The following is a 27,470-nucleotide window of genomic DNA, read 5'->3' on the forward strand; positions in this document are numbered from 1 at the left end:
TGTTCCGAGGATCCGCTAGCAGAGCCCTCAACCCCGCGGCCCTTTAAAGCCTGGACAGGTGCAGACCGGAGCCGCTTCTGGTTGGCTAGTGTAGGGTGACGCAATGGCACACAGCTTTCCATCATTGGCTGGGAGAAGGCCCCGCCCCCCGGACTGCGGATTTGGAGAAGGGTGTTCTCTTTACAGAGGCAGAGGCGTAGAAGAGACTCGGCCCACAGCGCCCGGGGCGGGGGCGGGGACTTTTCCCCCTCCTCCTCTGAGGTCTAACAGGGTTTGGATCCTCCCAGTCCTGTTTCAGGCCGTGCCTCCGTCTCCCAAAGAGGCTCCGAGCTTGACCCCTTCTCTTCATATCCGGATCCGGGGCTCCTCCTCCAGGACCGCCCATCCGCCTTTCTCTCGGAATATTTTGGGATCTAACCCTCTCTCTAATTCTGGCCCTTAAATAACTCACTGAGACCCTGAAACAATGGGCTGACGCCTATTCTTTTGCGAGCGATCCCGGCCACCTTCCCCTACGGTAACGGAGAAATAATTTCTCTGCTGGAATTGTGGATTAGGCTCTTTCCCCCCTTCCAGCGCCTCTGTCTCCAGTACCCTAATTTATCCTCGTTTTGTAATTACGTAGGTCTGGGGCTCTGAGCCCCAAGGCACCTCAGAACCGAGTCCTCTCTTTCCACCCTACAGATTGGCTTCTCCAGTGAGCCCTCCCCCTGCCCTCTATCTGCACGTCCCCAGCCTGGGAAAAGATGGCCCCACAGCCTCTTAGGGGCCTGGTCCCATCTCTGCTCTGGTGCTTGAGCCTGTTTGTGAGTCTCCCAGGACCTGTCTGGCTCCAACCCTCTCCTCCTCCCCATTCTTCTCCCCGAGCTGAGCCCCATCCATGTCATACTTGCCGGGCACTGGTGGACAGCTTCAACAAGGTGGGTGCACTAATAGCTTTGAGGGAGGGGCCCATTATCGGAGAGCAGGGAGCTCTCTATGCAAATCTGCATGGTTTCTAGTCCCAATATGGGTTGCTTGTGTTAACTGTATAGCCTTTGGGTAAGGTGCTTCACAGAGCCTCAGTTTTCTGGTCAATAACAAAAATAATGAAATGTTAGAATGTTAGACGGGGTATGGTGGCACACTCCTTTAGTCCCAGTACCCAAGAGGCAGAGGCAGGTGGATCTCTCAGTCTGGTCTACAGAGCAAGTTCCAGGACAGCCAGGACTACACAGAGAAACCTTGTTTCAAAAACAACAACAAAACAAAAAACAAACTAATAAACAAAAACCAAAATGAATGTGTCCAGCTCTGAACTTAGATATTCCTAATTTCTTCTGTATCCAGGGCCTGGAGAGAACCATTCGGGACAACTTCGGTGGTGGAAACACTGCCTGGGAGGAAGAGAAGTTGTCCAAATACAAAGACAGGTAAGAAGGTGGGGGCGGGGTATATACCACAACTCTCGGTTTCTGTGGATGGTTGGAATAGATTTTCTGCAGAAGCTTTTCACTCCCCAGATCCTGAACATTTGCAATACAGCAGATAAGGAAACCAAGCCCCATCTTTGTGAAACTTGCTTTTCAGTAGAGTAGACACAAACAGTACACGCTGCCTGTCAGGTGAAGAACAAGAATGTGGGTAGACCACAGGTGGGTGGGAGGTATTCAGGACGGTCCATTTGAACAGTAGCAAGGCTGACCTTCTGTTTCTCCCAAAGGTGGCTGGAGCAGAGTGAGCAGAAGGCTCTAGGGAGAGTTTAGATGTCCTGAATGGGAGGCCAGAGAGGGCACTGGATTTCCTGGAACCGGAATTGTTATAGGCAATTGGGAGCCGCTGTGTCCATGGTGGGAACTGAATAATTGCTGAACCATCTCTCCAGCCTCTGGTCTTAAGTGAAGAGATCACTCACACAAAATACAGGAAGCCAGAGCAGCAAGGAGGGAGTGGGGAGAGCAGCACGGGGCTCGGGGAGAGGAGCTTTAGTCTAGGTATAAAGGCAGCATAGACTAGCAAGACTTCCAGTGGTGCATACAGTGAGAACTAGTTGAAATCTGAGCAAAATTTGGAGGTCACTTAACATGATAGATTCCTTAGGGGGTACGAGAGAGAGTATACAGACACCCGGCGACTGGGTGAGGTGTGCGGGTGTCTTCTGTCTGCTGAGGCTGTAGGCTGGGGTGGGGCCAGGCTAGGCCTCTGAACATGGTAGGGTCAGATGTGCCCTGGACACCCAGGAGGCTTCCATCTCAGGCCGGAGCTCGAGGGAGAGGTAGGTCTAGAGACAGGAATTGAAGAGGCCCTCCAGCTTGTCAAGGTGACACCGAAGGAGGGGCCGAGGAGAGTCAGGGTTAGGCTGCTGGTGGGTCTTGCTGTTTTCATGATTGCTCTTCTCGGGCGCTCCAGCTCCTGTACCTGACCCTTGGTACTGTGGTAAAGGGTCGGATGATGGCTCCCACGAGGGAGGAAAGCTTTTTTTTCCGGTAACTCTGGCCCTTCCTTTCTCTTGTTTTCCTCACTTAGGAAGGTGGTAGTACCAAGAGTAAAATGGCTGTAAAGTGGCTTCTGGGTTCTTTTTTTTTTTTTTTTTTCCCCAGACAGGCTGTCCTGGAACTCACTCTGTAGACCAAGCTGGCCTCGAACTCAGAAATCCACCTGCCTCTGCCTCCCAAGTGCTGGGATTAAAGGCGTGCATCACCACCGCCTGGCTCTGTCTTTTCCTTTAAAAGTTTTATTCTATTACATATTTTTTCCACTTTTGATACTAGGTCTTACTGTATGTCATGGCCGACCTTGAACTCAGAGAGAACTGCCTCTCTTTGCCTTCACAGTGCTGGGACTAAAAGTGTGTGCCACCACACTTGGCTTCTTCTTAATCTTTGTCCTTTGTTTATTCTGTGGGTGTGTCTGTGTGATTGTGTGTGTGTGAGATTGTGTACACATTACACAGCTTTTAGGAGTCTCTTCTTCCTCCTGCTTGAATCCTAGGGATTGAACTCAGGTTCTCAGACTTGGTCTTGGTGTGAGTGCCTGTACCTCTTGAGCCATCTTAGTGATCCCCAGTTTCTTCTTTTCTCTTCTTTCTTGTTTTGTTTTGCTAAATTAGCTCCTCTAGTATTCCACTATGTCAGACCCTTTAAATACATGATAATGTTACATCATGTTTATTTTTAATATTTTTATTTTTTTGAGATTGTAGTATAATTAAATTTATTTTTATGTTATATATTCGTGTGTGTATACATGTTTGTGTGTGTGCAGATACACGTGCATATAAATGCTCACAGCATGTGGATTCCAAGTCTCTTTCCCATTTACTTATTTTTGAGACAGGGTTTCTCTGTGTATCCCTGGCTGTCCTGGAACTCACTCTGTACACCAGACTGGCCACGAGCTCAGAGATCTGCCTGCCTCTGCCTCCTGAGTGCTGGAACTAAATGTGTGTACCATCATGCCTGGCTGTCTCACCTTAGTTCTCTCCCTGAACCTGGAGCTCACTAACTTGGTTATTCTGCTGAACTGGAGACTGGGATCTGCCTCCCTCTGACACTCCCGAATCCCACACATGCCCCAGGGCTAGAGTTACGGACATGGTGCACACTTGGCTTTTAAATGGGTGCTGGAGTCTGAGCTCAAATCTTCATGCTTGTTTGGGAGTCACTTTACAGAGTGGGTCATCTCCCCAGCCCCCACATCATATTTTATGTAATAAAAAAATCCTGAGCCGGGCAGTGGTGGCACACACCTTTAATCCCAGCACTTGGGAGGCAGAGGCAGGCAGATTTCTGAGTTTGAGGCCAGCCTGGTCTACAGAGTGAGTTCCAGGACAGCCAGGGCTATACAGAGAAACCTTGTCTCGAAAAACAAAAAAAAAAAAAGAAAAAAGAAAAAAAGAAAAAAAAAATTCTGGTTTTGAGATATGATCTCATGTAGACCAGGCAGCCATCCAGTCTACTATATAGTTGAGGATGACGTTGAACTCCTGATCTTCCTACCTATACTTCCCAAGTGATGAGATTACAGATGTGAGCTACCACGTCTTGTTTATATATTAATTTCTTAAATTGTAAAATACACAGAAAAGAATGTAACAGGCTGGGAATGTAGCCGAGTTGTCAGAGTGTTTCTCTCATGCGCACAGTACCCTGAGCTCCTTCCCTAGCACCTAATAAAACCAGGCACAGTGGTGCTCACCTATAATTCTAGTACTTGGGAGGCAGAAGCAGGAGGTTAAAGTGGTACCCAGCTACACATGACTGGCCTCTAACTCAGTGATCCTTGTACCTCAGCCTCCTGAATGCTGGGATTACAGATATTATGCCACCACTTTTGGCTTTAAAACATATTCATCCCCCTAAACAAAATCTTATACCCATAAGCAGCTCTTTCACATCTTTCCTTCTCTGAAGCTCCTGGCAACTCCAATATACTCTTGTCAAGCAGAAACCTGTGTGAATTATCTGATTGCTTTCACATCCTGTGGCATTGCAGCCTTTTATGTCTGGCTTCTTTCACTTGGTGTAACGTTTCCACAGCTCATCCCAGTTGTGTGGTATGCGCAGGACATTACTTCATTCCTCTTATGGCTGAATAACTTCCCACTGAATGGATGTGCTGCGTTTTCTTTCATTGGCTAATGGACAGTTGAGTAGATGCCTGCCCTTTGCTCCTTATGAACACTGCTGCTGTGAGCATTTGTGTACAGGGTTTGAACACCTGTTTTCCATTTGTTTTGCGTATGTGCCCAGGAGAGGAACTGCTGAGTCATGCTGGCTCCTTTTAGCTGATTGCGCCATCTTGCATGCCCGCTTGCAGAGTACAAAAGGGATTCCGGTTTTTCTACATCTTTGCCAGTGCTTGATAGATGGTATATTTGCAGGAGGTGTGGGGATCCTCTTTCTACCTCTGAGTTACCCCTCCCAGCCCCGTGGTGTAATTTCAGTCCTGTTTTCCCAGCTCGACTATCCCTGCTATCCCAGGTCAGATGCAGGAACTGAGGACTCAGGATTCGCCGGCAGAGGTGTTAACTGTTTCTACTTAATAGAAGGAAAAAAAAAGTGTGCCCAACGTACTGGTGCACAGTGGGATGTATCGGTAGGAGAGTTCTAGGCCATCCTGGGTGACATAGTGAAAACCTGATCACAACCGAGGGGTCAGAAGTGAGAAACGAAAACAAGAAGGGCTTCATGACTTGCCCAAATCACACATCTAGCCTCTGACTTAGGTCTGTATGGTTCCCAGAGGCAATAGCCTGTCTGTAATTAGTGCTCCATGGCTGCTTCCTTGATATTGTCACATATGAGGGGAGGTGGAGAGTGATCTGAGGAGCCGGTGGGCAGACCGTGCTCTAATCACCTCCATCTTTGTCTCAGTGAGACCCGCCTGGTGGAGGTACTGGAGGGCGTGTGCAGCAAGTCAGACTTCGAGTGCCACCGCCTGCTGGAGCTGAGTGAGGAACTGGTGGAAGCCTGGTGGTTCCACAGGTGAGGGGTGGGAGGGGGTTCCAGACAGGCCCTTGGCTTTGACTTGGCCAAGAAACACTTGCCTGGCAGCTTACTTTGGAGCTTCCCAAATCTAGATCTAAGGACTTGGCCCTGGGTGCCAGGCCCACACGCTGGGCCTGTTTACCCCTCTGCCCAAAGGGCCTCGGTCAAGGGGTTCCCCGACATATGCCCAAGTTGAGCTGAATTCCAAATTCAGGGAGAGAAGGAGTAGGCCACTCCCGCAGCCAGCACCCTCGCCTTTCAGCCTTTCTGCCCCTTACTCACAGGCAGCAAGAAGCCCCCGACCTCTTCCAGTGGCTCTGTTCAGATTCCCTGAAGCTCTGCTGCCCCTCTGGAACCTTTGGGCCCTCCTGCCTGCGTGAGTCTTTCATGGTCCTCTTTGGGAGTGGGAGGGGGAGGCCAGGGAGCTAGTAGGCCAAGCTGGGTGAGTGTAGCTTGCTCCCTTAACATCTCCAGACCTCTGCTCTGGCTTGTCTCCCGGGCCTGGGTCAGGCTGGGGGGAAAGAAAAAGCACAGGGCTAGCCTGAGCCAGGTGCAGTGTGGCTGTAATAGTTATTAAGTAAATGTTGCCTCCTCATTCACATGTCTGGTCAGACTGGGAAGGGGCAGGCACATGCTCTGAAGCCCCCATTGTCCCCATCTGTCCACCTCCACAATACCTAGTCAAGAGCTGAACTTGGTACAGTCCTGTCCTAATTAATTTCTGCGCAGGCTTTGAACTTGTAATAATCCTGAGTTTGCACTCTGGGTGCTGGAATTGCAGGCACATGCCACCACACCAAGCTCCTAGCCCTCGTTAGAGCTATTTCTGCTGTGAACCATGTAAAGTGTTAGTTGCTGGAATGATGGATTTAGTCTTTAAAAAAGGTGTGGAGGAACAGGCCTGCAAAGCTAGTAGTATTTAGGAGGCTGAGGCAGGAGGATTTTCTTCAGTCTATTCAGATAAATTCTCTGGACTTCCTAAAGATTGCATCTCAAGCACAAACAAACAAACACTTGTGTCTGTGTGTGTCTGTGTATGTGCATGAAAAATAACTGAGTTTGAGACCAGTCTGGTCAGTATACTGAGTTCCAGACCACCTGGAGCTATGTACATGAGACCCTCTCTTAAAAAAGAAAAAAAAATACTAGGCAAGTAAAAATAAAGTTTACCCAATTGATTTACAATAGGCTACTTCATATAGCTTCTGTGTGAATGATAAAGTTAATTTTTCTTTTTAAAAATATTTAGGACCACATAGAAAATAGTCTCTTGCATGACAAAACTGTGTATAAGATCTCACCCAACCAATGTCTGCCCACAGCATGTCCTGGGGGCACAGAGAGGCCCTGCGGTGGCTACGGGCAGTGTGAAGGGGAAGGGACTCGAGGGGGCAGCGGGCACTGTGACTGCCAAGCCGGCTATGGGGGCGAGGCCTGTGGCCAGTGTGGCCTTGGCTACTTTGAGGCAGAACGCAACAGCAGCCATCTGGTATGTTCGGGTAGGTAGCCAGAAGCTGTGGTGTGGGGCGGGGATAGGTGATATACCTGCCTGCCCTTCCTTACACTGTCTGCTTTTTACCCAGAGTGTTTCGGTCCTTGTGCCCGTTGCACAGGACCTGAGGAATCCCACTGTCTGCAGTGCAAGAAAGGCTGGGCCCTGCATCACCTCAAGTGTGTAGGTAAGGGGGGGAACATGGCGGGGGCATGCTTTATTTCCTATGTACATATAGGCCTGCCTACACCAGCACAGACCCATTCACATGGGACCCTCAGCCTGGCTGCAAGGCAGCAAGCTAGGCGTTTACAGAGCAGAAAGACATGCATGCAGTGGAAGACTCACGCCCACACCCAGCTCAGTGCAGAGCAATGATGGATCAGGAGTACCTTTGAAGAGGCGCTTCTTTGGCCAAGTCTTTTGTTTTTCTCTGTGTAGCCCTGGCTGTCCTGGAACTTGCTCTGTAGGCCTGGCTGACCTCAAACTCAGAGATCCAGCTGCCTCTGCCTCCCAAGTGCTGGGATTAAAGGGGTGTGCCACCATTCGGAGCAAAACAAATCTTATGAAAACAAAGCAACAACAACAAAAATCTAGAGTGGGATTTAAAGTCTAGTTGGTGAGATGGCAGTTGAGGGCGCTTGCTGCCAAGGCTGAAGCCCAGAATTCAATCCCTGGGACACACAGGCTGAGAGGAGAAAACCAACCCAGCAAGTTGTCCTCCGATTTCCAGATGTGTGCTGTGGCATGAGTATACCGCACCTGTACACATACATGCATGCAAACGATAAGTAAATCTTTCTTTTTTCTTAAAGAATGTAAAGCATGCCTAGGACTTAGCTCAGGGGTGGTAGAAGCAGGAATATTAGGAATTCAAGGTCATCCTTGGGGACTGTTGTTTCAGGACAGTCTGGGTTGCATGTGAGACCCTGTCTCATAAATTAAAAAAAAAAAATTGTTTTTAATATACACACACCCAGCAGAGTAAGTGGTAGCACATGCCTTTAATCCTAGTATTTGGGAGGCAGAGGCAGGTGGATCTTGGTGAGTTTGAGGCCAGTCTGGTCTACAGAGTGAGTTCTAGGACAGCCAAGGTTACAAAGTGAAAAACTGTCTCAAAACAAAACAAAACAAAACAAAACAAAATCCCACCCAAACCAAAACAACCCCACACACACACCCACACACTTTTCTTCTCATAGTCCTGATCCAGGTTAGCGGGGAAGCTGGCTTGTCAGTCCCTCCCCCTCTGCCTATGGTGTCCCCTTGGATATAAGTTGTATGGCTGATGCTGAGTCCTGGCCACCTCCTGCTTCAGGTCTCAGCACTCAGAGAGTGAGAAGGGATTGATTGTTTTTAAGTAAAGGTAGGATGCGTCACTCCCATCTCCATCCCTGTCAGAGGGCTGCACCTAGCTGCAGGGCAGACAAAGGCTTGAGGGCCTGGGTAGTGCTAATCCAGTTGCCCGATTACTTCAGAGTTGGTGGTCGGCCTGCAGTATCTACCCCATTTGCCATCGTAGACAAGTCCATTCCTGACAGTCGTGCCTTAGTTTCTCGGCTAGTCCTGCAGAGCGACACTCCCAGCCTTTGCCCTCTCCACAGATATCGATGAGTGTGGTACGGAGCAGGCCACCTGTGGAGCCGACCAGTTCTGTGTGAACACAGAAGGATCCTACGAGTGCCGAGGTCAGTGTCAGCTGCCGAAGGGAGGCGGGAGATGGTGCTCGGTGCCTTTCCCTTCTCAGGCTCCTGAGCCTGAGACGAGGGGGGGGCCTCACCTCTGCTTATCATCTTCAGATTGTGCAAAGGCCTGCCTGGGCTGTATGGGAGCAGGGCCAGGGCGCTGCAAAAAATGCAGCCGTGGCTACCAGCAGGTGGGCTCCAAGTGCCTAGGTGAGTCTTCTGCCAAAAGGGGCTGGAGTATGGGAGAGGCAAGGGAAGGACGGATGCACATTGAGACCGTGGGAGTGAAAGGCAGTCTGGGGTACCGTGAGGGGAGCCATGGCAGTCATCATTCTGACCTGTCCCTCCCCCCGCCCCCACCCCCAGATGTGGATGAGTGTGAGACAGTAGTGTGTCCAGGAGAGAACGAGCAGTGTGAGAACACGGAGGGTAGCTACCGCTGTGTCTGTGCTGAGGGCTACAGACAGGAGGACGGCATCTGCGTGAAGGAGCAGGTCCCAGGTAAACAGGGTGGGAGGCTGGACTGGTCCTGAGGGAGAGCAGACAAGCTCCTCCTCCAGGCCCCACCCACTGCTACCCAGCCCCCAGAGAGGCTGCCCTGAGACCCAGTCCCTGAGCGTTCTCAAGGTTGGCTTTTGATGGCCTCACCTCCATGTAGAAAGAGAATTAGATTTGGCACCGAAATCCCACCTATAACTAAGCCCCTTTTTCTGATGTTCACTGGGTCCGCCCTCTTCAAAGCTTTGAGCAGCCCCTTCACCCTCCCCCCGCCCCCCAGCTTCCTTCAGGCTTTGAGAGGTAGCCCCTGTAGAGGGTTTCTCAGTAGTCAATGCTGCTTGTGCTTGATGAGCCAGGTGGGCCTGGCAGCAGTGATAAGGTGTGTGGGAGGTGTGGGCAACTCCGGGAACTGCCAGGAAGGAGCGAGGCAGTGACAGGCGCATCTCCTCTGCAGAGTCCGCAGGCTTCTTCGCGGAGATGACGGAGGATGAAATGGTGGTCCTGCAGCAGATGTTCTTTGGTGTGATCATCTGTGCACTGGCCACGCTTGCTGCTAAGGGTGATTTGGTGTTTACTGCCATCTTCATTGGAGCTGTGGCAGCTATGACTGGGTACTGGCTGTCAGAGCGAAGTGACCGGGTGCTGGAGGGCTTCATCAAGGGTAGATAATCCCTGCCGCCACTTAACAGGATTTCCTCCCACCCAAGCTGCCCCTAGAGGTTATTTCTCTCTCCCACTTGTCACCTGGGGCAGCATGGTTTCTCTCTGAGATTGGGGCAAACACCCTTTTACCTGCCTTACTGAGCAGCCCAGGACCCCAGTGGCCTAAGGGGTGAAAAAGAGACCCTGAAGCTGATGCCAAGAGATCCTTGCCTAGGGCACTGGCAGGCCACAGTGTGTGAATCCCAAGACAGTTTCTCCCTAGGGAGGTTGCAGGTGGGCTTTGGTCCTGCCCAGGATGAGAGGCGTCCCCTCGGGTGGGCTCCCATAGGCCCCCTGCCAGGTGCATGCTGCCAGCTCCTGCTGTGTATTCACCGCCCACCCCAGCCATTGACTTATTTATTCATCTCAGGAAATAAAGGACAGTCTTGGAAACTGGAAAAGCTTCAGTCTTAACAACCCACCACTGCCATGTCAGTGAAGTTTTCTACAGCCCTGGGAAATCAAGGGCAGGCATGATAGAGCAGTGGTGGGTGGGGGCTGGAGAGACGGGTCAGTTGTTAGAAGAGCAGCCATGATAGAGCAGTGGTGGGTGGGGGCTGGAGAGACGGGTCAGTTGTTAGGAGTTGCTGCCCTTGCAGAGAATCCAGTTTCAATTCTCGGCACCTATGCAGTGTCTGACAGCCATCCAACCTCCAGTTCCAAGGGACTGGACTCATTCTTTGACCTTGGGTACCAGGCACACATATAGTGCACACAGACATGCAGGCAAAACATTCATACACATAAAATAAATCTACAAAAAATGTTTTTTTAAATAAAAACCAGGAAGAAGTGGAGGAAGGAGACAGATGACAGAGGAACCAGCTTAGGAGTTGGTCTTTCTGGGTTGAACACCGCTGTGCTCATTTCTGAAGTGGGCAAGATGCTTTCCAGTTAGGCCAGATGTGGGGGGATTACAGGAGGTGGGGACTCCACAACAGACAGGTTTTTAGTGAGATAGAGGTGGTTGTTCCCACCAAAGCCAGAGAAAACATTTCTCTGGAAGGTTCTGTATTCCTCTGGGCAAGGGTCTCCTGTCTCTCCTATTAGGAGAGACCCTGGCTTGACCAGAGGGAGGCATGAGCCTAATCGGAAGGGTTTATTTCTTTGGCACAAAGAGGACAGTCAATCTGGACAAGTGAGGTGCATCTCTTCACACTGGGAGGGTCAGGGGTACCTGGTCCCTGTCCCCCATGATCAAGTCCATGCACATCCACCCTGTGTTCCATGTAACTCACGGCCTCTGTGCAAAGTATCTGCTGAAAAAAAAAGGTATTTTTTTAAAAATCAAAATGAGTCGGGTAAATTCAAACCCGGCTGCAGTCAGGTGGAGGCCCCGGGGGGGCCAATTTTTCAAATGCTCAACTGGCTTGGCTCAGCTACTTCGTGTGGACTTTGAGGAGAGGGTAGCTCTGTAGCTGCTTAGAGCTCTATAGTGTCACTGGAGGCGCTGTGAGATTCGCTGGACTTGCAGCGCGGCTGGCCCTCGCCCTGAGACTCCCCGGCCCGGACAGGAGCAGGGGCTGGGGTAGGTGGTGGCAGCAGCTGCACGGTGCTGGGCAGTTCATCTAGGGGCAGGCTGTCCACGGACGACAGCCCGTGACGCCACGGGTTCCAGCTGATCTTCAGCGAACCCTTGGAGAAGCTGTCCAGGGAGCTGCCCGAAGTCCCCGCGGCCGCCGCGCCGACGGGCGGGTCCACCACGTGCTGCGGGAGCGACGTGCGCAAGCATACCTCGCTGAGCGAGCGGCAGCGGCCTCGGAGCAATGATGTGCCCGCGCCGTCGAGCTCGACGTCGGGCTGGCTGCCGCGGCGAGGCCGCAGGGCGCCTCCTGGCGGCGAGGAGGCCAAACCACGGAGACCGCAGCGGTGGAACACACTGTCTCGAACCAAGTGCTCCCGGAAGAGCGCGGCGTCGATGCTGCGGCTCAAATTGATAGGCGACGGTGGTCGCAGATCCAGCTCGCTCAGCGACGGTGCGGGCCCCACACTGCCGCGGGACATCCCCGGGCCACCTGGACGACCGCGACCCAGCGATGCAGCCGAACCCCAGGGTCCAGAACCAGGCGTGGAAGGAAGCCCAACTTCCCCAGCCGCGTTGCGGATGAGACTTTTGCTGATGTCCAGGCCGCCCGTGCCCAGGCCACTGGGCCCCGCATAGCAGTTATTGGGTCTCTCCGGAACTTCGCTCTTGCCCGTGGGCGCGGGGCAGGCCAGGCGCAGCAGCTTAGCCCAACAAGCGTGCTCCGTGGGCGGTCTGGGACGAGTGGCAGCCAGGGCAGCTAGTGCCAGGGCCAGTGCCCAGGTCAACTCCAGCAGGCGCAGCCAAAAGTGCACGCCCCACCAAGCCCAGGAGAAGCGACCCTCCCGGCCAGGCCCAGGGTACAGCCAGAGCGAGGCCGCCAACTGCAGACCACTGGCCAACAGCCCCAGTGAACCCGCCACAGCCAACAGGCGGGGGCCTGGACTGGCATCCCAGCCCCGAGGGCCTTCCAGCAGGCGGCGACGGCACAGGCAGAGTGTGCCCAGAGCCACTGACGCGCCCCAGGCGCAAGATAAGCCTTGTGTTAGAAGGTTGAGCACAGGGCTGGTGGAAAACAGGTCCGTAGCCAGTAAACCTGCGCCATGCACCGGTGCCACGATTCCCAGCAGGAGCGGCTTCTGCAGAGGTTGTGGCAGACCAGCACCCAAGCCCAGCAGGGTGAGTGCTGCCAGTGCAGTGAGTAGCAAGGGGTAGGGCAAGTTGTATAGCGCCAGACCTGCACGTACTCCCAGTCGTGCCTGAGAGCCGTAAGGATCGGTGAGCATGTAGGCAGATCGCAGCCCTGAAGCCACCAACACCAGCGCGGCAGCCACTAGGGCCAATCTGGGTCCCGCTAGGGCGGCTGCCAGTGTGACCAATGCCAATAATGCTGGAAGCAGGAAAAGCACCCCCACCCCATAAACATGAAGCTCCCAGGAAAAACTCAGCACCCGCCGAAGGGGTCCCCAACGCAGGGGAGGTGCGGTGGCGTTGGCTGGGGGGCTAGAAGCTGGGATGGGGACCATGGAGCTGGCAGAGGGCTCTGGAGGGGGTGGCTGGCCCAGAGCTCTTTGTGTGGTGACTCTAATGAGACCACGCCGAGATGTCGAGGGGGCCTGGACAGGGGGTGCTGGAGGGTGGCTTTGTGGGCGACCCGGCCATTCCTCAGCTTCATCTGAAATAATAACAACATTAAAAGGGTCCCTCTCGGGAAGTGCTGTTGAGAGAGAGAGAGAGAGAGAGAGAGAGAGAGAGAGAGAGAGAGACAGAGAGACATGCTTTACATGCTTATTAATAGGAGGCGGGGCAGGAGGATCAGGACTTCAAAGCCATCTTCAGCAACCATAATGAGCTCAACTTCAGTCTAGGATACCTGAGATCCCCATCTCAAACAAACAAGAAAGAACACAACAGAACCCCAAACAAACACAAAGTGCTTTTGATTTTTCCATATTCAAAAGTATAGTTGGTAAGTTAATTTTCCAAGGTTGTCTGTCAAGTAGAGATAACACCACCTGCCACAGTCACTGCGTCGTGGTGAGGGCACATGTCTAGCTTGGTTCCCATCAAAAACAAGACAGATGTGAACTTCCTTTCTTTTCTTTCCCTCTTTTTTTAAAATTTTTATTTTTATTTTTATTTTTTGTGGTAGTGGTGTTGGTACTGGGAATTGAACCCAGGATCTTCCATATGCCAGGCAATAACTCTACCACTAAGTTTTGTCTCCAGCCCTTTGTCTTTTTGATTTTGAAGCAGGGTCTTAATGAGCTACTCACACTGACCTTGAACTCAGTATGTAGTTCAGGCAGGCCTCAAACTTGTGATCCTCTGGTCTTAGCATCCAGAGTGCTGGGGCCCAGGGTGGGATAGGGAATGACTGCACAAGACAGGTCTAGGTTGCACTGAAGAACATTCAAGCTCAAAAGAGCCGATGTTTTGTCCTGGAGTCTCCAGGGAGCATTGGTTTGCTTTTCTCGGTGACTCAGAGGCCCTAGCCTGTTCCTTCCATCTTTGCTCCATTTAGCCCTGGCCCCTGCCCCGTCACTAAGCACTGGTTCTTGGTTACTCTCCCTTCACCCCTAGCCCTGGCCTCACCTGGCTGCAGGGCCCTCGCAGGGCTCTCTGTTCCATTTGTAGCTTGAGCAGAGTTTGGGAGATCAGGGATGAAGGACTTGGGGGTTCCTGGGGCCTCCATTGCTCCTCTCACACGTTGTGGGGAGATGGGGTCCACTCCATTCATCGAGGCTACTGCTGAAATGGCAAGAAGAGTCACTACCTTGTCTGATTCTCCAGTACTCCCCCAAGTCCTGCCCCTCAGGAGGGAGGCACCATCACCCTAATTTGTCCAAAGGAGGGAAATGTCACTCAGAATCACATCCATCTGCCTTGGCCCACTGGTCCTCACAACCCCACTCAGTCCCCTCATGCTGATACCTACCTGGTCTTAGGTGCCCATCAGAAGTGTCTGAGGCTGAAGGTGGTATAGGCTGGGGTGCTGGGGAATCTTGTCCTCCAAGGAGGTCAGTCTGTTCAGGTTGGGGTCCCAGAGAGCTGACTTCCCAGGTATCCCCAACTCCAGCTTTTTTGGGGGTTTCAGCTGGCAGCCCCTCAGGAAGAGGAAGGCTTCTGGCCAATGCCAGGTCTAGCTGGGCTCCAGGCTCTGGAGTGGATTCTACATCATCTGGGGGCGTTGAGCTGACCTCAGGGGCTACTAGATTCTGCTGGGTAAGTAGGGGGCCCTGGACAGCTTCCTGGAGGCCCCGTTCATGTCCACCCTGCTTCCCCAACACTAGAGTCCCCACAGCATCTGTGTCAGGTACCAGAGTGTGGGGAGAGCCCTGGTGGTCCCAGGGGGAAGCCTGCGTGACGTGGGTCTCGGCTTTGGCCATTAGCCCGTCATCCCTAGCTGGCTGCTGTCCTGCTGGGTCTCCAGGCTTCTGGGAGGCAGTGGCAAGTGTGGCCACCATGGGTTGAGAGCTAGGAGTTGTAGGGACAAGATGTGGTGATCCCATGGGCTCTGGAGCTTCTGGCTCCAGAAGCTCCTGTGAGTCAGGAAGTCCCGTCCAGCCTTGGGAGGTGAGTGCTCGGGCCAGCTGGAGGTCATCAGCTCTTAGGAGTCTTTCCCCTTGGACCCCAGGGGCTGCTTTGGGCCCATGCAGGGCTGGTCCTAGGGAAGAGTCTATGGGCCTCTTGGGCCCTTCAGCATGGGCCTGGGGGGCACCACTGTGCCGGGAACTCTCATTTCTCAAGTTTTCCCAGAAGAGGTCAAAGGCCTGTGGCTCTGATGGGATCATGTGAGGTTCTGAGTTCTCAAGTGGCCTGGGAAGGCCTCTGCCCAAGGCAGGGCCAGCCCCCAAGCATGGCAGCAGTAACAGCAGAAGAGGAGATGCACAGGCCTGTGGGCTGGGGGCCATGGTCTAATTCAGTGCCTGAGGGTAGAGCCCTTGACTTCTACACTTCACTGGATAAGTCTACAAAAGTGGAGAAAGGGAAGATAAGCCAGAGGGAGATGTCGTGAGGGTTGAAGGGTCCCATGACTTCCTCAAGGGGCTGGTGGGAAAGAAGAGAAGCATTAAACAAGAGTCCCAGCCCTGCTTTTAAAGTTTTAGAAACTGGGTCTCTGCTCACATCACTTCCTTTGCTTTCAAAACTTTCTGACTCCCCATTGCTCTTGGGAGAGAATACAAGTTCTATTCCTGGCCTTCCAAGGCTGCGGCCAGGCCAGGTGACTCAGCCTCTGTCCTGACACCAGGTTCTGTTCCCTCAGGATGGAATGCCTTCTTTACCTGATGATTATATTTATTAAATAAATTATTTAATTTATCTTATATGCATCAATTGATGTGAAGGTGTCAGAACTCCTGGAACTGGAGTTACAGACAGTTGTCAGTTGCCATGTAGTTGGTGGGAATTGAACCTGGGTCCTCTGGAAGGGCAGCCAGTGCTCGTAACCACTGAACAGTCTCTCCAGTGCCAAGATTTTGTTTTTTGAGACGGGGCCTATGGAGCTGTGGCTGACCTGGAACTCACTATGTAGACCAAGCTGGAACAGAACTAACAGAGATCTACTTGTCTCTGCCTTGTGAGTGCTGTGATTAAAGGTGTGTGTGCTACCAGGCCCAGCCTTTTAGTTGTATATATTAGGTGCACCTTATATATGAATCTATGCATATATATGTATATGTACATACATATATGACAGGAGTAGTTGTATATATTAAGTGCAGTGCCTGTGATTGCCAGGGCAGAGTGTTGGATTGCCCAGGGGCTGAGTTAGAGGCATCTGGGAGCCGCCCAACTTCAGTGCTGGATACTCTACAAGAGCAGGAAGTACTACTTGCTCTGGCTGGCTAAGCCGTCTCTCCAGTCCCTGAAATCAGATTTTTACGTTTTTAAAATTACATTTATGCATTTAATTAAGAGGGGATATCTGCCACAACAGGTGTTTGGAGGGCAGGACAACTTGTGGGAGTCAGTTCTCTCCTTCCATGTGGTTCCCAGGGATCAAACTCAGGTCATCGGGCTTTGTGGCAAGCCTCTTTAGCTGCTAAGCCATCTTCCCTGCCCTCAAATGAGATTTATCAATGTCTAGCTCTCATAAAGGAGGAAGGGCAGCATGCCCCTGCATTTGAGGAGGGCCCTGAGTTAGATTCCAGGCATCGTGGGTGACTTACTTTGCCCCTCAGCATCGTGGCTTTAGCTCTTATCTCTAAAGTGAAGCTAACAAGAGTGTCTACCTCAAGGGGATTCATATGACGCATAACTAATGAGACACACGAAGGTCAGACCCGCAGGAGGAACTTGATAGCAGAGCCCTATCTCCTTAGTCTTTGTCTGGAAAGCTTTCTTCCCCCATAACCCCATTCACTAACTCAACAAATAATCTGAACAGACCTTGGGATACATCAGTGAAGAGGTCTGAGGAGCCTGGCCCTTCCCCACTGTGGAGAGACCGTGCTAAATAAGGTGGACAACAAATGATTTTTAACCTCCGGGCCAGTGAGATGGCTCAGTGGATAAAGGGGCTTGCCACCAAGCCTGATGATCTGAGAGTTCAATCCTTGATCAGGACCCACATGGTGGAAAGAGAGAACTGATTTCCTTGGGTTGTCTTCTGACCTCCAACATAGGCATGCATGTGCACACTCAGACACGCACAGACACACGATACATATAATTTTTAAAAATGTTAAAGCTCAGATCCTTAGCAGAGTCAGGAGGATCTCAGTGAGTTCCAAGTCAGCCTGGTCTACCTAGCAAGTTGCCGGCCAGCCTGAGAACTACGAAGGGAGACTGTCTAAAATAATAATGTTTGCCTTTGAAGAAAATGTGATGTGGTTAGATGACAACAGAGGAGAGTCTGCCCAGGGGTGCCGGGAGAGCCTCTCTGAGGAGAGACTTCAGCAAAGGCGGAATGGTAAGAGCGAGCCAAGCATCTGAAGCTCTGAGGGGAAAGCATTTGGCAGAGGCCACAGCATATGCAAAGGCTCCGGAGCAGGGATGAACTCAGTGGGTTCAGAAGAACATCTCCTGGGTGGCCAGCAGACTTGACAGCAAGGGCTCCTGTGAATCAGCACCAGGACTGGAAAGCTCAGACATGTCCAGGGAAGATTGGAGGGCAGCTTGTATTGGCCTAGACACTCCTCCTCAGGGACGCCTGCCTCCCTATTTGTTCCTGGCTCTCCCTATCCCTTCTGAGCAAAACCCCCTTGTATACCATCTCCTGTCTGCCGCTGGCCTGGGGCTCCTGACTTTTACCTTTACACCTCCAACCCCTGTGCAATCCTGGCCCAGGTGGATATTCCCATGAGGTCCCTATTCCTAAGTCTTAAGTAGGCCAGGGAGGTAGGAGGGACCAGCAGTGGCCAGCCAGCTGAGGGCCAGCTGTGTTAGGGACAAGTGCTGTGTCCTTTTCCTCTTGGATACAGCCACCTTTGGTGGCTCAGACGCTAGGAGAAGCTAGAGGTAACCCCAGGGATCCTTCAGAGGAGCGCCCTACGCTCACCAGAGGTTGTGGCAAGTTTCAGGGGATTCAGAGACCTCTTGGGTCCAGTTGCAGTGTTAATTCAGACTGCCTTTAAGTCTTGGTACGGCCTATCTCAAACGTCTACTAAGCCCCAGGTTCTGCTCATTGGCCAGGTTGGGGTCTGGGACCTATAAAGTCCTCAGTTCTGAGGTTGGGGATGATGTGTGCGAAGGAAGGACTCCCCCCCCCCCCCCCATGGATATAGGTTGATAATAATGCTGTGTTAAACTGTTTGCCCAGTTAGGTTTCTGTTCTAAACCTCCCCATACAAGCAGGTGCAAGTACTCATCACCCAGGAAAGGAAAGTGGGCAACCAAGATTCAGAGAGGTTGAGCAACTTGCCCAAGGACTCACAGCCGGCTGAGAAGACATGCTAGAGATACTGAAGCCCATAGCACTCATCTCGTTCAGCTCTGTAAGCTTTACAGAGGAGGAGATTGCTGAGCTGGGCCTTCAGTGAATGACATGCCATCTGCCTACCACCCCCGATGCAAGAGATGTGGGCACCAGCAGTCCAGGCAGGAGCTTGCCCAGCGTTGGGGGTCCCATGGCTGGACAGTTCTGAGGGGAGATGAGATCAATCTGCCGCAGAGACTAGGTGAGAAAGGAGTGGGGGAGGGGAAACGGGGCTGAAGGCCTCCGCAGGACAGCCTGCAGAAGCTGGTCCATTTCGGGTTACCTCTCTTCCTCCTTCCCCAGCTCCTCTCTCCCTGGCTCCATGCCTGCCCGCAGTGTCCCGGGTGGGGTTTGGCACCGTGCAGGCCTGGCCGTCCATGCCCACGAAGGGGGCTGTAGGCCTTGCTCCTTGCCTTCCTGGGTCCCGCCATCTCCCCTTCCCTTGGCCAGCTCCTCACCTGAGCGTTGCATCCGCAGCCATGCGTTCACCTTGCGCGCGTCCCTGCTGCCTCTCCCAGAGGCGCATCCTCGGAGATGCTCAGGCTTGGCCAGCAGAGCCTGGCTCTGCCGATCTCGTCGTCAAGCCCGCCCACAGGAGCGCGGGATGCTTAACCCTTTCCTTTGGGAATGGACTCTGTTCGCTGCTCCTCACCGCCCCTCTCTCACGCGCAGCACAGCCCAGATGGTGTCGGAGCCCTGTGGGGTTCTGCCGTGTTCCTTCCAGCTACAGCCCGCCTTATTTGCATACCTTCAGGGACTGGGAGCTCACTTTGTCTGGATTCATACAGGCATAGGTAGATCATACTTACAGCCTGGCATATCTTCCGGGCCTTTCCCAGGGCATATTAAATGAAAATGAGCCCACGCTTTATTGTCTTATAACTTTGCCTTTCTCCTCATCATTTTACAACATATTCTGACACATTTTCCAAGATCTACTTCCTTCTTTCTTCCTCTTCCTCTTCCTCTTCTCCTTCTCCTCCTTCTCCTTCTCCTTCTCCTTCTTCTTCTTCTTCTTCTTCTTGTTCTTCTTGTTCTTCTTCTTCTTCTTTTTCTTCTTGTTCTTGTTCTTCTCTTCTTCTTCTTCTTCTTCTTCTTCTTCTTCTTCTTCTTCTTCTTCTTCTTCTTCTTCTTTTTCTTCTTCCTCCTCCTCCTCCTCCTCTTCCTTCCCCTTCCTCTCCTTCCCCCATTATTATTATTATTATTATTATTATTATTATTATTATTATTATTATTATTTTGGTGTGTGTATGCTTGTATTTGTGTGGCCTGTGGCATACCACATCATGTCTGTGAGTCAGTTTTCTCCTTCTGCCATGTGGATCCTGGGGATCAAACTCAGATCTTCTTTACCTGCTAAACCAGCTTGTCAGCCAGCCCTGGATCTACTTCATTCTTGTCTTTGCTGTGGCAATTTCCAGCCTGTGGTCAGCTGATCATATAAATCTCTTCTAGCCTTTGTGATTGGATGCTATACTGTCTTAGTCACTGTTCTATTGCTATGAAGAGACACCATGACTAAGGCAACTATTATGAGAGAAAGCATTTAATTGGGTGCTTGCTTACAGTTTCAGTGGTTTAGTCCGTTACCATCATGGTGGCATGAACTGGAGCAGTAGTTGAGAGCTACATACTGATCAGTAGAAACACACACACATACACACACACACAGAGAGAGAGAGAGACAGACAGACAGACAGACAGACAGACAGACAGACAGACAGACTAGGCCTGACATGGGCTTTTGAAACCTCAAAGCTCTCCCCAATTGACACACAGCTTCTATCAAGGCCACACTTCCTAATCCTTCTAATCCTTTCAAATAGGGCCACTCCCTGATGGCTAAGCATTCAATATATGAGCCTATAGGAGCTATTGTCATTCAAACCACCACAGAAACCTTCTTTATCTTCAGCCTCTAACACTAGCAGGAGAAATGAAGAAAGCTGAACTGTAGCTGACCTTTGTTACTTTGTGGGTTCTTCTCCCCCTCGCCCCCCCCCCGCCCTTTATCTGCCCCACCCCCAGTTTCACTCCTATCACTAGATAAGACCAAAGGAAGGATAGAGGGAAAAGAGAGAGATAGAGATCCCTGAATCTAATTTCTTTCCTTTTGTTTCTTCTTTGAGTACAGCAATCAACAAACCACAACCCCCCAACACCCACCCCTACCTCTCTATAGCATTTATATACTCTCTGAAAAGCTCCTAGAATTCCAAATGCCACACAATCACACAAATTATGTGCAGCTGGCAAAAACCACACCTCTGCTAGAGCACGAGGCAAATCATAGTCTGCTGTGGCAGAGAGTCCAAAGCAGCCCCACATCCCTACACCTGGGATTAAAGTGAAAGCACATTCTTATAATATTTGTGTGTGTGTGTGTGTGTGTTAAGAAGCACAAATTCCAGAATTCTTATACAGTTCTTACTGGAACTGATGAGATAACGATAACCTAGCAGAGGCGTAGTTAGGACTGGGGTTCTGCACTGAGACACTATCAACGATTCCAGAGGCCTCTGTGCACAATTCCTAGTACTCATGAATGTTTTCTTTTTTTCTCTTCCTCAATGCTAGGAATTGAACTCAGGGCCTTGTGAGTGTGAGTCAAGCACTGTACCATTGACCTCTATCCCAGTCCCTCAGATGGCCACCATTACATTGAATTCCCCAGGGAATGCCATACAAAGAATCCCTGTGCCCATCAGAAATGGTGAGGAGACATTTCTGTGGATTGGTATTCACTAAGATGTTGGTCGTGTGAACTGTAAAAACAGTATGGACTAATTGTCTTCATTCAAAGAAACATTCCAAAACTGGTCGTCTTACCTGTGCGTTCTCTCCCCTGACTCATTCACTGTTATTACCATACTGTTTCCTTGTATGCTTGTAAAGGTATACTTCCCAGCACTTAGGAGATGGAGGCAAGAGGATCAGGAATTCAACTTCAGTCTTGCTACATTGCCTGTTTAGGGCCAGTCTGAGCCATTCAACACACACACACACACAAAAACACGCATGGGAGGTTTACAGGGGGGAGAAAGAGACAGAGACGGAGAGCTCATATATGGCCAAGAGTGGTGGTGTACATTTGTAATCTCAGAATTTAGGAAAAGGAAGCAGGAACATAATCAGTTTAAAGTAGCCTGGGCTACATAGCAAGTTCAAGGCCAGCCCAGGATACAGAGAAACCCTTTCTTGAGTTTTTAAAGGAGAATTGTGTTGGTGATCACCTTTAATCCCAGCACTTGGAACATAGAGGCAGATAGATCTCTGTGCATTCAAGGCCAGCCTGGTCTACATAGTCAGTTCCAAGACAATCAAGGTTTCATAGTGAGACCCTGTCTCAAACAAAAACTATCAGCATCTATCTATCTATCTATCTATCTATCTATCTATCTATCTATCTATCTATCATCCATCTGGGATGCATCTACACTATTCTGTAGCACTGTTTGTCCTGCAGTAGCTCTGTGGACATTTTCAACACAATCCCCATGCACTCTGTCCTCCTCTTCTTCCCGCTTGTTGCCCAGTATTGCATGGTCTGGGCACACTGATATTTATTCAGTCATTCTCCATATTCCGCTGCTGACTGATGGCTAATCATGTGACTTAATAGCCATTTCTCCTTCTGGAAACAGTGCTGCAGTGAACATTCCAATTCATGGAGGCTCTGGATCCTCATAGATAGATCCTGAATGATCCGATTTGGGTCAGTATCCATTCATCAGTCCTGAAGATACTGATTAGCAATGGCTATGACTCTTCATTTAATTTTACTTTTCTTTTTACCAATATTCTACACACTATATACTCCTTTTTTTAAATCAGAAAAATAATGAATATCTGTTTTAAAAAAAGAAAAAGGGCCAGCCAGATGTCTCAACAGCACATAAAGGTGCTTGCCACCCAGCCTGATGATCTTAGTTTGATCTTGGGAACTCACATGGTAAAAGATCTGAACCAGTTTCTAGAAGTTGTCCTCTGGTTGCCACATGAGCATGCCCCCAATAAATAAATAAAGTAATAGACATTTTTAAATAGTCGTGAACTTAAGTACAAGAGCTAGGGAGGCAGAGGTAGGTAGATCTTTATGAGTTCAAGGCCAGACTATACTACATCACAGTGTCAGGTCAACCAAAGTTATATAGACAGACCTTGTTTCAAAACACCAAAAACCCAAGGCAACATCAACAGAAGGCTTGGGTGGAGAGGGTCCTGGGGGGACAGCAGAGAGGCTGTATAGCTTAGTGGTGAAGCAGCTGCTGCAAGATGCCACAGCACTGGGCTCCAAGCTCAAGATCAGCAGCTTCTCTAATCTCAGTGCTTGGGGGATCCATACTGGGAGAAAGAGGGGGGAGGGGAAGGGAGAGGGAGAGGGAGAAGAAAGAGGAGGAAGAGAGGGAGAGAGAGGAAGAAGGAGGAAGAGAAAGAGGGAGGGAGGGAGGGAGAGAGGAAGGAGGAGGAGGAGGGGGGAGGGAGAGAAAGGAAGGTGGAGGAGGAAGAAGAGGGAGGGAGTGAAGGAAGGAGGGGTGGGGGAAAACAGTCTTTCATGTGTTAAGGTCTCCTCTTAATGTTCTCTGACCTCTCTGACCATGACAGAGAAGGATGGCCCCTTGTCATGCCTGACATAGCTTTTAAAACATTTAGTGCCAATAGCTGGTCAATACCCTGGTATATAGTGTGTGACACATGTCTTGTTGAGAAGGTCTCTCTCTAACCAGGGCTGCCTTCTGAGCATTTGGGGCTACAGACTGATGTGTCTTACACATCTGGCCTCACAGCTCTTTGGGATCTGAAGGACAATGTCCCACTTTACCTCAGGCTCTGAGCTGCTCTCCTGTCCTTGCTGTGTGAGGCTTTCCAGAGATGGATGGACAGATAGCTCTCTTTCCTCTGGAGTCCTCTCTCTCCATGTCTTTCTCTTATTTCCTAGAGAAGAGGATTCTGGGCTTTCGTTATGGTGACGGCTCTCTTCTGTTACCAACGTAAGGCTGACAAGGTGTCCTTTGCGGGATGGCTCTTGGAAATGAGCCAGGTTGAGTAGAAAGCTGAGTTTGGCCTTCCATTTCCTAGGCTCTCTACCTCTCTATGAATATGGCCTCTCATGAGTTAGATCTGAAGAGTGTCTAAAGGCCTGTGCTAGGGGCTTGTTCATCAGCCTGGGCTACTGTGGATGAGATGGCCAAACTTTTTAGAAGTAGGGCCTAATTGAAGGAAGGTATGTCACTGAGGTGGTGTCCTTGAAGGGGACAGTAAGGCCCCAGCTACTTCTCTTTCCACAGGACTTATACACACACACACACACACACACACACACACACACACACACACACACACACACAATGTACCATCCTGTCTGCTGTCAGATGGAGACAGCTGCTCTAGTCTACTCTTGCAGGACACTATCTAGATCTTGGTTCTCTGTATAGCAGGTAAATGGTATTTGGGGGACCACCCAGAATCTACCCCTTTTTCTTGCCTCTTGCTAGTTTCCTTTGAGGGAACCCTGTGGACAGTCAGTGTGGAAAGGCAGACAGTCCTAAGGGTGTCAGTGTAGCTGAGGGCTCCTGGTTCTTCTCTCACTGCCCAGTGAATCTCTGACGGGCAGTGTGTTGTGTGAGCATGTGCATACACAAATACACATAAATGCCAGCTCATCCTCAGGTATTTACTTGCTCTGTAGACTAGGTTGGCCTCGAACTCACAGATCTGCCAGCCTCTCCTTCTGCTTCCTGAGTTATGGAATTAAAGGTGTGCACCGCCACTGCCCCACTCTGTTTTTATTTAATTTATTTAATTTATGCATATGAGTGTTTTGCCAGCGTGTTTGTGTACCATATGCATGCCCTCTGAGGCCAGAAGAGAGCCTCAGATCCCGTGGAACTGGAGTTACAGATGACCGTGTGCTGCCACATGAATCCTGGGAATTGAACCTAGGTTCTCTGCAGGGACAGCCAATACTTTTAACTGCTGAGCCATCTCTCTAGTCCAAATGTCTCCCTTATTTGAGACAGAATCTCTTAGTGCTCTGAGACCTGCTGACAAAACAGGACTGGGTAGACCACAAACGCAGGAATCTACCTGTCTCTGCCTCCCTAGTGCAGGTATGGCAGGCAAACTGCTACCATGTCTCAATTTTTACATGCCCTCTACAGATCCAAGACAGGTCCTTGTGCTTAGACGGAATGCACTTTACAGACTGAACTACCTCCCCGACTCTCCGGTGGGCCTGTTAAAGTGTTAGCACCCCTTGAGCAGACATGGCACTCAGCGATGGCCTGCCTTCTCTCCTCAGAGCGTGTCCACCCTGCCCCCTCCACAGCACTGTTCATTGGCTGCCCTCTTTCGAGTGCGGAGTTTGGTCCCTTGAGGTTTCTAAACTTGAGAGTCCCGACAAAGACAGGACATTTTGATCCCTTTGGCCCAAGGCCAGGATGAAAGCTGACCACTGGAAGGAAAGAGGAGACCAGGGCACAGAAGCACTGTCAGTCGGGAACACTGGCTGCCAGGTGTACAATGGAATGGTCCCAGTCCAGAATCTCTCCTCATCGTCCTGTCGATCTTGGGGTAGGGGACTCTGCCGTCGCCCTGCACTGGGTCTGTGACAAGTGTGCCTGCCACATACCTGCCTGCTCCGTTCTTTCAAAGTCTCACAGCAGCTCTCTGTATTGCTGTGGTCTTCATCTGGAAGCTGGCAAGCAGCCACTCAGAAAGGCAAAGGAACTTCTTTTTTTGTTTGTTTTTTCTTTTTCTTTTTTTTCCGAGACAGGTTTTCTCTCTGTAGCCCTCCTGGAACTCACTCTTGTAGACCAGGCTGGCCTTGAACTCAGAAATCCGCCTGCCTCTGCCTCATGAGTGCTTGGCATTAAAGGTGTGAGCCACCACTGCCCGGAGCAAAGGAACTTCTTTTTTTTTTTTTTTTTTTTTCCGAGACAGGATTTCTCTGTATAGCCTTGGCTGTCCTGGAACTCATTCTGTAGACCAGGCTGGCCTCGAACTCATCTTTTTTTTTTATGATAAAAACTTTTTTTTTTATGATAAAAACTTTATTGTACAAAGGAACTTCTTAAAGGTCACATAGCAACCACCAAGTCATAAGACTGAGTTCAGGGCCGGTCTCTGAGTGGTGATAACAATGAGTCCTGCCTTCCATAGCAGGGGGAGGGGAAAAGAACTCAGCAGGCCTTCCATGTGGGCCCTGCTGGGAGGAGTTAGTCCCTCCAACTGTGGAAAGGGCTACAGACTGTCACCTATGAGAGCTGTGCACTGGAAACTTTCAGAGAAAGAAGAGAAGGCACAGGAGGTGTGGCTGGCAGGGATGAAGCTTCCCAGGGTAGACAATGCCGGGAACCATGGGTTGACATCTTGACTCTGGCTGGCTGCTTTGGCAGGACAAACAAATGAAAGGGAGAGCAGGTGGGAGCTGGGGCAGGCTGGAGAGCCTGCTCGGTGCCCTGCCAGCTGTCCTCAGCTCTGAGGGCGTGCAGCTCAGCCACTAGCCTGGCTACAGCCTGATCTCCTTCTCAGATTTCAACCTCCCCAGCGGCAGCAGCCACGGTACCAACCAAACTCTGCAGCTCGGATCCTGTAAGATCACCAGTAGTTGTTAAGTCCCACTTCTAACAACTGAGGTTTCCCAGCCCTGCTCCCTCTCCAATTCCCATTCCTCAGACCCAACTATCCCCAACCGTCCGCTCTTCCCGATTCTTTCTCCTGGCATTTATATCTCTTTCACAAGTATTAGATTTTGGTTGCTTATGTGAGTTGATTTCGTTTTAGATATTACTCATTTTTTGTTGTGGTCTGGATGGTTTTTTTCGAGAAAGGGTTTCTCTGTATAGCCCTGGCTGTCCTGGAACTCACTCTGTAGACTAGGCTGGTCTTGAACTCAGAAATCTGCCTGCCTCTGCCTCCTGAGTGCTTGGCATTAAAGGCGTGCACCACCACTGCCCAGCCTGTTACCCATTTTTTAACTTTGCTTTATTTCTCTCTGTTGAGACAGTCATACGAGGCCCAGGCTGGATTTGACCTTGTCTCCAAGTCTTTATTTCCCAGCTGTTGCTATTGTAGGCATGTCCCACCACACTGCACTATTATTCACATTGTATATTTATATTATTCTTTGAGTCAGGGTCTCACATAACCTAGGCTGAACTTAAACTTGCCTTGTAGCAGAGGCTGGCCTCCAGCTGCTCATCCTCCAGCCTCCACCGCCTGAGGGTTAGGATTACAAACATTTGCTGGGGTATTACCCATTGATTGTGTTGGGAGCTATGTAGAATATAGCTTTTCCATTGTTGCCACATTTTCCTGTCCTGATTGCAGTGGTGACAGGTCTCCACACTGAGTCAGAAGTGACCAGTGATTACAATCTCTTCCCTGGACATTTGGGCTCTCCTGAGGAATCCTGACTTGTTTTTGGTTTTGTTTTTTGTTTTTCCCTTTGCTTAATCATCTCTGCAGCTCTGACCATCTCATTCCAGTTTAAAAAAAAAAAATCAAGATTTATTTCCTACTGGCCTTAGTGGCTCACATCTATAACCCCAGCTCTATAATGCAGGAGGCTAAGGCAGGATAGTTGTGAGGACCAGCCTGGGCTGTAGAGTGAGACTTTCATTGCCCACCCCAAAAACTAAAAGAGAGAAGGGATGTGGACTTACATGTGTAATTCTGAAGGAACCACTGGATTCTACAAACAAGATGGTTCATTTACTAAACAGCTTGGGGGGTGCAGGGGAGAGAAAGCTGTCACAGAAGGGGATCCTGGGGGGTGCAGGGGAGAGAAAGCTGTCACAGAAGGGGATCCGGCACCCTGTTTTGGCCTCTGCAGGCACGAGATCCACGTGTCGCACACATACATATCCAACAATCTTGGAAGGAAGCTGGTGAGGGAAAACTGAACATGTTCATGGGTAGGCATGCGGAGCCAGGTGTGCTGATACTCCCCAGCAACCCTAGCACTTTACCTTCCCAAGGGCTGGATTATAAGTGCTTGTCCCCTCAGCCAGCTGTCCCCACCACCCCACCCTCCTCTTTTTGTATCTTATTTTTGAGGCACTGTCTTACTAAGTTGCCCAGGCTGACTTTGAACTTGCTTTGCCCATCTTTCTGATGGGATTTACTTTTAAAACACTCCAGTCCCAACTCCCTCAAAAGGGGGCCGGGGGGGGGGGGG

At 50.6% G+C, this 27,470-nt stretch overlaps 2 protein-coding genes across 3 annotated transcripts; one reads left to right on the forward strand and one right to left on the reverse strand.

Moving 5' to 3' along the window:
• Positions 1 to 127: 127 nt before the first annotated feature.
• Positions 128 to 10,246, forward strand: Creld1 (cysteine rich with EGF like domains 1). The gene is made up of 11 exons (XM_031382926.1): positions 128 to 517; positions 685 to 920; positions 1,330 to 1,412; positions 5,355 to 5,465; positions 5,753 to 5,844; positions 6,791 to 6,967; positions 7,052 to 7,147; positions 8,565 to 8,648; positions 8,760 to 8,855; positions 9,012 to 9,146; positions 9,598 to 10,246. The coding sequence occupies exons 2-11, from the start codon at positions 747 to 749 to the stop codon at positions 9,810 to 9,812; spliced, it is 1,263 nt and encodes a 420-aa protein (XP_031238786.1). The 5' UTR covers positions 128 to 517; positions 685 to 746; the 3' UTR covers positions 9,813 to 10,246.
• Positions 10,247 to 10,583: 337 nt separating this feature from the next.
• Positions 10,584 to 18,968, reverse strand: Prrt3 (proline rich transmembrane protein 3). Of its 2 annotated transcripts, none has more exons than XM_031382919.1 (4): positions 18,748 to 18,968; positions 14,306 to 15,417; positions 13,963 to 14,118; positions 10,584 to 13,042 (listed from the first exon to the last, which is right to left on the reverse strand). In XM_031382919.1, exons 2-4 carry the CDS (start codon positions 15,279 to 15,281, stop codon positions 11,268 to 11,270), a joined length of 2,907 nt encoding a protein of 968 aa, XP_031238779.1. In that variant the 5' UTR covers positions 15,282 to 15,417; positions 18,748 to 18,968; the 3' UTR covers positions 10,584 to 11,267. The 2 variants fall into 2 exon arrangements, with proteins under 2 accessions (XP_031238779.1, XP_031238780.1); XM_031382920.1 differs by having other exon boundaries at positions 11,099 to 13,042; positions 13,963 to 14,115.
• Between the last annotated feature and the right edge of the window lie 8,502 nt (positions 18,969 to 27,470).

This window comes from Mastomys coucha, unplaced genomic scaffold (assembly GCF_008632895.1).
Source record: "Mastomys coucha isolate ucsf_1 unplaced genomic scaffold, UCSF_Mcou_1 pScaffold20, whole genome shotgun sequence".
In the NCBI taxonomy this organism is placed as follows: domain Eukaryota; kingdom Metazoa; phylum Chordata; class Mammalia; order Rodentia; family Muridae; genus Mastomys; species Mastomys coucha.

What these genes read in the sequence shown, in the direction of transcription:
- Prrt3 (XM_031382919.1), bottom strand. Translation starts at nt 15,281, where the DNA reads ATGGCCCCCAGCCCACAGGCCTGTGCATCTCCTCTTCTGCTGTTACTG. An exon ending in TGATGGGCACCTAAGACCAG is followed by an intron (nt 14,119 to 14,305) that starts GTAGGTATCAGC and finishes TTGCCATTTCAG; the next exon opens with CAGTAGCCTCGATGAATGGA. An exon ending in TGCGAGGGCCCTGCAGCCAG is followed by an intron (nt 13,043 to 13,962) that starts GTGAGGCCAGGG and finishes TTATTATTTCAG; the next exon opens with ATGAAGCTGAGGAATGGCCG.
- Creld1 (XM_031382926.1), top strand. Translation starts at nt 747, where the DNA reads ATGGCCCCACAGCCTCTTAGGGGCCTGGTCCCATCTCTGCTCTGGTGC. An exon ending in GAAGCCTGGTGGTTCCACAG is followed by an intron (nt 5,466 to 5,752) that starts GTGAGGGGTGGG and finishes CCTTACTCACAG; the next exon opens with GCAGCAAGAAGCCCCCGACC. An exon ending in CGTGAAGGAGCAGGTCCCAG is followed by an intron (nt 9,147 to 9,597) that starts GTAAACAGGGTG and finishes TCTCCTCTGCAG; the next exon opens with AGTCCGCAGGCTTCTTCGCG.